The 8,847-nt window shown below is 45.6% G+C and overlaps 1 protein-coding gene across 1 annotated transcript; it reads right to left on the reverse strand.

Moving 5' to 3' along the window:
• Positions 1-1,222: 1,222 nt before the first annotated feature.
• On the reverse strand, positions 1,223-6,730 carry LOC107081001. The gene has a single exon (XM_015369212.1). The coding sequence runs from the start codon at positions 6,689-6,691 to the stop codon at positions 4,625-4,627; it is 2,067 nt and encodes a 688-aa protein (XP_015224698.1). The 5' UTR covers positions 6,692-6,730; the 3' UTR covers positions 1,223-4,624.
• Between the last annotated feature and the right edge of the window lie 2,117 nt (positions 6,731-8,847).

Here is an 8,847-nt window from a genome sequence, read left to right on the forward strand (position 1 = left end):
ATCTTGAGTGCATCTTTCCTGCTCATTTGAATGTGAACGTCATGCGCGTCACTATAAAGTGAATCAATCTCATTCCCTAGACATCGATTTAGCAAAAATGTAAAGGAATCGATTAAATCGATTTTTTTTTACCAGCCCTAGTTTTTACTATAATAGTTATCTATGATTTCACTAAAGACTCTTCTGAAGTTCTGAAAAGAGCATGAATTCTGTACTTATCATCTTTAATATTAGCACATTGATGTGCATAATTAACAACTGTGTTTTTGCTATCAAGTAATTGTTAATGTACAAAAAATTAAAATGATTTGAATATTCCACTTGACAGTATTACTGCTGCAACCATCTGTATTAGAAGGGAAAAAATGGTAGGGCGGGCTTTAGGGGTGGACAGTGTTTGGCTAAAGGGGGGCCATGGCCACCCCTGGCCCCCTATCTAGCTCCGCCCCTGCTCATTGCTTCTTGAAATTGGGAGGAAAACTGAATACTCGATCGTTTGAATAGAAAATGTCCTGTTTAATTCCGCCTGCCAGTATTTCTGTATCATAAGAGATCAAACCTGTAAATGTCAAATTAACAGGGCTTGGATATATTTAAGCGAAGCGCAATTGAATAAATTGAATTGAATAAAGCTTTACTGTCTTTCATATAGGCAATTCGTTTGCAGCAAGTAAAGAAAGATTTACAATAGGAGAAAAATGTTGGTATATAAATTCCGCATGAATAATTGTGATGAAATACAACAGACCATCTAAAATAAAGGGGGAAACTGCAATTAAAAGCTGGGGTCAAAAAGGCTTATTAAATGGGCTTGAACAGCAGTGGTTATAAAGTCTTAACAGCTAATGTAAGTAGAGCAGTAGTCTTATTGCTGAATGAGACTTGGCATCAGCCATCTTCTATGGAGCCTTCTGTTGGACCTGTGGCTTATCTGTAGTTGAGAGAAAGGCACTGGATAAGCTGATCAGGAACGCCAGCTCTGTGAATGGATGCCCTCCGGACTCAGTGCAGGAGCACCATTAGCACCATTAGATAACAGCTACTCAGTCAAGATGCTGGGAGGAAGGATCTGTGATAACGCTCACTGGTGCATTTAGGGTGCAGCAGTCTGTCACTGAAGGAGCTCTCCAGTTCTGCAACAGCTTCATGTGTAACCTCGGTAACCGCTTTTGTATACTGTGGTTCGATTCTGCGTTGTGTTAATGACGGCCAGGAGACAGGGTGAGTTGAAATGTTTATCTGTGCAGAACAGAATAATAACAATCAGCGATCAGGCTCATCACAGCCGGTACAGCACCTCGCGCCCGTCACTCATTAACTGGCCAACAGCCGTTTTAAATACATGAATATTAAACACAAATACAGAGAAATAAGATAATATGTACCTGTGCAGAACAGAATAATAACAATCAGCGATCAGGCTCATCACAGCCGGTACAGCACCTTACAAGGAACAGTATTACATGTTAGCATCAAGCCAACACAAATTTTCTGGAATGTTAAGCTCAGTGAACCTACCTCGCGCCCGTCACTCATTAACTGGCAACGAGATGTCCGAGTTCAGTATACTTAACATGACCAACCACCAGAAGGGGGTGCTGTTTCACCCATAAACGATGAACCCAAACTTGGGAATGCTGACAAGTGGAATTCTACAACACATTAACTATGTTACACTCCCTCCTGCCGAATTCCACTTGCCCCATAACAACAAGCAAAGCAAACAGGTACAACAGGTACAAACTCACAAAATGGAAAGAGAAAAAAAAAAAAAAAATATTCAAATGCACAGGAAACCAATACACAACCACTGTTTCCCCAAGTCACATGTGAGGTACAATAAAATCAAATTCACAGTTACAAACACCCAGTCACTTTGACTATCCCATGAGGATGAGTATGGGAAAAGGTTGGCCAAACCCCATCTACATACATAGGGAATTAAAAAAAACATGCCCATGTACATATTTCATCAACATGTAACTGCAAACTCTCCTCCCCAATATCAAAATTATTACAGAATCTTAAGATCAAATTTCAAACAAATAAAACTGTAGCTTTAAACTCAAACTAAGGCTGTTCTTTGGTGCATCATTTCAATAAGTCTAGTCACTGGCCTCAACAACCGCCCAGCTCTAGATCTACGGTCCGTCACACCATCAACTACTATCACTGTAGCTGCACTAGTAGCAGGTACGTCAGTTAGTGTGTCAGTAACAGGAGCCAGAAAGGTCTCTGGGCCAGACATTGGGACTGCTGAGCAACCAGAGTCTGATGAACTGCCCTCCATCAAAGCGCCTCCATCAGAGGGTTGTAACTGATCAAGGACTGGCTGGGCTAGGGGTAATACCCTGCCCTCTGATGGAAAATTAGTAGGTTCTGTGGCTCTCTCCAGCACAGTGCCCTTCACCAGCTCAGTATCTTCTGCATTTGTGATGTCGCTCGCTCCCAACGGTAGGTCAGATACCCACACTCTTGTTCTGAACTCTGCTGAGTCAGAAATAACAACACTGATTGCTGACCTCCCAAAACTTAGGTCAAGGGAACTTGATGTGGGAGACATCACAACCTCCTCCTGGTCATCAGGGTCATCCTCAGGTAATGGCAGAAAGTTTATCGGCATTATCAGATTGCGGTGGACCACTCTTACTTGGCCTGTAGTGGGATTCTGGATCCTGAAGGTATGGTTCTCATCATCCTTTCCAACCACCACATACACTGTGCTGTCCCAACGGTCAGCAAGCTTCCGTTTTCCACGTTCTCCTTTGTTGGCCAACAGCACTCTGTCATTCATTTCCACTGGTGCACCACGCACTCTTCGGTTGTATAGTTCAGCATGACGCTGAAGCTGTTTAGTTGCTGTCGACTGAGCTACCGCAATAGCTTCTCTCATGTCCTTTCGCAGCGACTCAACGTAGCGATCATAGTCCACCACCTCCAGATCACTGAACACCGAACCAAAGATGACGTCCACCGGAAGACGTGGCACCCTCCCAAACATGAGCAGGAACGGTGCATAGCCCGTAGTCTCATGCACCGTACAATTGTAGGCAAACGTCAGAGATTTCAGGGCCTCCGGCCAACGATGTTTAGCTCTTGGTGGCAGCGCCCGAATCAAGTTACCTAGAGTCCGGTTCATTCTCTCACATGAGCCATTCCCCATAGGGTGATAAGGCGTGGTGTGAGACTTTTGCACGCCCGCCACATTCAGTAACTCGGCAATAAGCGAACTTTCAAAACCGGCCCCCTGATCATAATGCAGTCGCTTGGGAAACCCATAGATACAGAAGTAGTTGTTCCATAACTGGTGTGCAACCGCTTTAGCCGACTGATTTGGACACAAGAAAGCATGTGCCATCTTTGTGAAGTGGTCAGTAGCCACTAGCACATCCAGCGAGTTGTTTGAAGAATCCTCAGCAGTCCAGAAATCGATACTAACAAGTTCTAGGGGTTCAGAAGTTCTTATATTTCTCAAAGGAGCTCTGGCTTCAGGCTCTGGTGCCTTGCTGACAACACACCGTCTGCGGTGTTGTACATACACTGTAACATCACGCACTAGGCCAAGCCAATAAAACCTCTGTCTCATCAGGTACAAAGTTCGCTGCTGACCCTGGTTACCAGCTTCATCATGAACACCTTGTAACACCTTCTGGCGCAATGAGCGGGGGACCACAAAAAGGTAGGACTTCTTCTTTGTGACAGGGTTTTTAGCTACCCTGTACAGAACTCCGTCTCTCAATGCAAGTTTTTCCCAGCCTTTCAAAAGCTTAATGACTTCTGATGACTCCTTGAAACGTTCCCTCCTAGAAGGTCTCCGCCTTCTCTCTACGAAGAAGATCACTCTACTTAGAACTGAATCAGTTCTCTGCATTTCCCGCAACACTTCAAGCGAGAACACCTCAGAGTTGGCTTGGGGTGTTATTAGAACAGTCTGCGAGAACTGTGGCAGGAGAAGGGCATGCGGGTACACCACTGAACCACTTTCACTGCATCCCTGGAGTACAGCAGCAACCTCCAGTGATGATACTGTTCCAGCCTTGACAACCGCCACACCTTGAGATATCTGTTGGTTGAACTCCGATATTTCAGGCAGGTTAGCTGACCAACGAAACACCTCCTGAATCCCATAAGCACCAATCGCCGCAGCCTCTGCTAGTAGGTCATCATAAGGTACTCTTGTCAAACGGTGAGACATACTAGACTTTACAAAGGGCTCTCTGCTAAGGGCGTCAGCCACCACATTCTTTGATCCAGCAATATACTTGATATCGAACTGGAATGGCGCCAACTTAGCGATCCACCGCTGCTCACATGCGTCCAGCCGAGCCTTGGACAGGATGTAGGTTAGCGGATTATTGTCCGTCCACACAGTGAATTGGTGACCTCTCAACCAATGATGGAACTTGTCACACACCGCCCACTTCAAGGCGAAGAACTCCAGTCGGTGTGTAGGATATTTAGATTGGGCATAACTCAGTGATTTACTTGCAAAAGCTATCGGTCTTGCCGTTGAACCATTGGCAGGCACTTGGGATAGGACTGCACCGAGTCCGTCGGTAGAGGCATCTACAGACAGAATGAAGGGCTCACTGAAGTTTGGGTGAGCCAGCACCACACAATCTAGCTAAGCCTGTCTCAATTGGTGGAAAGCCTGCTGACAATCTGCAGTCCAATCCTCAGCATGGAGCTTTTTGTGGATTTGGCGGCGCTTTCTCCCACCTCCACGTGGACCTTTAGGGGGTGAGATCAGCCTAAACAATGGTTTGGCCATTGCAGAACACCCCTCAATAAACTGCTGGTAGTAGACTACCATGCCAAGGAAGGAACGAATCTTTCTCTGTGAGGGAATATTCGTGCCGATCTCCATAAGGTCTGACTCATCAATGTTGGTGATAGCAGTCACTTTATCAGGATCAGATTGGATCCCATCTATGCTGATGATATGACAGAGGAACTTCACTGACTTCCTCAAAAAGTGACATTTCTTTGGGGCAAGCTTGAGGTTATGATTCTGGAGTCTCTGGAAGACCATATGCAGGCGCTCAAGCGCTAGGTCTTCTGTTGGAGCAAACACCAGGACATCATCCAAATAGCACAACAAGCTCATGAAGTTTTTGTCACCAAAGATGTTTAGCATCATTCTCATGAACGTTGCTGGACTGTTACAGAGTCCCTGAGGTATCCGATTATACTCATACAATCCAAATGGCGATGTAAAGGCAGTGTACTTTCGGTCAGCCTCATGCACTTCTACATTGTAGTAGCCTGAGGTTAAATCCATGGTTGAGAAAAAGGCATTGCCCCCCAAGGCTGCTAGAGCATCAGCTGGATGAGGAAGTGGGTGAGCATCCTTGACAGTGTGGGCATTGATCCAACGGAAGTCATTACATATTCGTAAGTCACCAGACTTTTTCCATACGATCACCAAGGGAGATGCAAACTCACTGCTGGACTTTCGTATGATTTCCCGCTCCTCCATCTCATCCAATGCCTCTCTCAATTTTTCATACTGGGTTGGTGGTATGCGCCTACATGGCAAACGAAATGGTTTCTCATCCATGACTCGGATGCGATGTAGAAAACCAGTGGCTTTACCACAATCCAGCTTGTCCCTTGAGAAGATCGACTGGTATTGAACAATGAGCTCAGCCAGTTTAGCTTTATATTCAGGGGCAACGTCACATTCCTCAATATCCACATCTGACAGTCCCAGTCCTCTTAGCCTTGCCTGAGGTGTGTCAACTGTGCATGGTGTCACAAGGTGAGGATGATCTGGCAAGGTGGAATCCTCTGAGACGAGGCTGTGTCTTGTACTGTTGTCCAACGGCACTTGAAGTTGTTGATGGATGTGGAGTTGGGAACCAGCAAACATCTCCAGTGAATCACAAGTACACACATCTGCCAACTTAACATTACGTCTCAAAGTAACTGGCTTGTCTGATGGGTTAATGACCTTTAGTGGGAGCCAACCATCTGCTCTTAGAATAGACACCGACCTCCCCACCAAGACCGTTCTCGATTTAGATCGTGCTGTAGTTGGCTCCACCACAACAGTAAATCCAGCCAACTGGTCATTCACCTGTGGCAACTTGCCCCAGATCAGATGTTCTGTCATGGGTTCAAGAGTGACAGCTCGCTTGATTTTAACAGTCCCAACTGCTTTCTGGACCTTTTCATCTGCAGCTTCCACCCTTGCCAACAACCCTAGCAGTTTCTGCTCTGCATCACTACCGTCACAGAGTGCTGTGGGGCTCTGACCATGGAGATCTTGCCTCAGCTTAAACCTGTCAATGATGTATCTCAATAGGTTGCTCCCAAAAATCAGTTCTTCACTCTGGTTCTCAACAATCAATGTCGGGACAATCACTTTGCAGTCATAAAGACCCATCTCCAGATCACACATGCCAGAAGGTAAGGTCCTGGACCCCCCACACCCAATCAACACAGTGGTTGTCGGCTCAAGGGTGGGGCTCCTTAGAACATCCCGATGTAACAGCTGAGGTATTACTTTAGTACTCAGTGTGCATGCCATCGACCAGCTATCCAACAAAGCTCTGACTGTAACCACACCTCCCAGTGTCACATCTTCATAAAACAAGTTGTCATGCTGTTTCAGTCTCAGACTGTTTTGGAATATTGGTGTATATCCCATTTCTCTCACTTCACATGCACTTTGACATATAGATTCCATGTCATCTTCAACATTTGAAACAGGGGGATCACATTTAGGCCCAACACTTGCCCCCAACACATGCAGGCCGGTCAGTTTTCCTGAGACTGCACCACCTGATTATCGCTCCTGGGCTTCCTCACCACCGCCCCTGGACACTCCGCTCGAATATGGTCAGGTGCAAAACAGCTAAAGCAGAGATGGCTGGATCTGCAGTGGTACTGAGTGGTGTGTTCACCATCACTGCACACAGCACACGGTACGGCAGGCTTTACATTTGTCAGCTGGACCCTCTGAGTGCATGCATTGAACCTACTTTGAGACTTGTGCTGTTGTGGCTGCTGCTCCAAAACACGTTCGAGTAGGGCGATGACTCAATCCAGGCAGTCAGGCGAGCTCCCAGCTGACTTCTCAATAGGTGGAGCAACAACAGTAACTGGAGTCCGTACTTCAGCACTGGATGTCGCACTTTGCATAGAGGAGGTGATTTCCTGGTGCTGGGAAGACAGGAAACCTGACATCCTGTGTTTGGTTAGTCGCTTGCGATTACTGCAGTGTTCAACAAGCTTCTCATGAATATCAGCCACCGTCCAGTCTTTCAGCTGCTTACATTTGAATATGAGCGACAATTCAGGATCAGGGCAGTTCTGGATAAACATGGCAGCTAGATCACAGTGCAGAGAGTCAAAAGCCTTGTTTTGTCTCTTTAAACAGTCCTCTGTCACATCCAAAACTTTGTTGAGTCTCAGCCAATAGTCAAAGGGATGTTCGTCAGGGTGGGGCACCGTAGCATAAAAGTCCGCTAAGGGCAAACTAGAGGACATAGTATCACTGAAGTGCTGCTTCAGTATCTCAAAAATGGGCTCAGGTCCTGTGGTCAGATTTAAAACTGGCTTACTGCGTATACCAACTTTAACCACTTCATGTGCCCTCCCCACCAGCTTAGACATCACCTCATCTGCCTGTTCAGCCACAGGGATGCCTTTCTTTCTCAAAAAAGATAACATCATAACCTCCCACTCTTGGACTGAACATGAATCATGATCCCCTTTAAAACTCACAGGCTCTTTCACGTCAGGGCGAACAATGACATTTAACATGGCAGACTCGTTAGTTGTAGCTCCGGCCACCCCTGGACCCACTGTATTACCTAAACGGGTCTCAATGCAGGATGCAATACTTTCACCTATAGAAACTCCAATTCGCGAAGCTATGTCACTCAAAAGTCTGCCATCAACATCACATTGTGGAGCATCAACAGTGTCGTTAGCTCTTTCACCCAAATAAGCAAAATTTGGTGTGGATGCTTGTGGGGTATTCAAAAACAAACCCCTGCCTCTAGCAACTGCAGGCATCGGAGTAAACATTCCAAAGCCCCTCCCCCTACCCACAGAATTGTTTCTTTCCATAACTCAGCACTTAATGATCCAGAGCAAAAAAAAAAAAAAAATAAATAAAAAACATGTATATGACAAATATATTAAAAAATATTAAGGAGATTCAAGCAGGCCTGGGCCCTGATTTAGAACATGGGCTTAACTTTTTTTTTTTTTTTTTTTTTTTTTTTTTTTTTTTTTTTTTTTTTTTTTTTTTTTAGCACTTACAGATTAAACACAGTGGCGAAAGTGCACCTTTAACAAATCAACAAGCGAAACCCGACAGAAAAAGCTGTAAAAACATTCAAACAATTTTTTTTTTTTTTTTTTTAAACGCCCCTCCCTCACAGAGAGATTTTTTTTTTTTTTTTTTTTAAACGCCCCTCCCTCACAGAGAGATCACAGAAAGAGAGGGAAGAGAAAAAAAAAAAACCTGACCACTGCTACACTGCCAGGAGTCCATACAGAGCACCGTGTCTGATAAACGGGACTGACGTGCCACCCACGATCCACCGATGCACCAGGAAGTAGATGCAGCCCGCGTTCCAGGACGTAGACACAGCCCGCGTTCCAGGACGTAGACGGCCCCGCCTGCGCTGTTGCAGTTGAAGAACGAGTCACGGCACCAATGTAACCTCGGTAACCGCTTTTGTATACTGTGGTTCGATTCTGCGTTGTGTTAATGACGGCCAGGAGACAGGGTGAGTTGAAATGTTTATCTGTTCAGAACAGAATAATAACAATCAGCGATCAGGCTCATCACAGCCGGTACAGCACCTCGCGCCCGTCACTCATTAACTG

Source organism: Cyprinodon variegatus, unplaced genomic scaffold (genome assembly GCF_000732505.1).
Source record: "Cyprinodon variegatus isolate N-32 unplaced genomic scaffold, C_variegatus-1.0 Scaffold2644, whole genome shotgun sequence".
Lineage (NCBI taxonomy): Eukaryota > Metazoa > Chordata > Actinopteri > Cyprinodontiformes > Cyprinodontidae > Cyprinodon > Cyprinodon variegatus.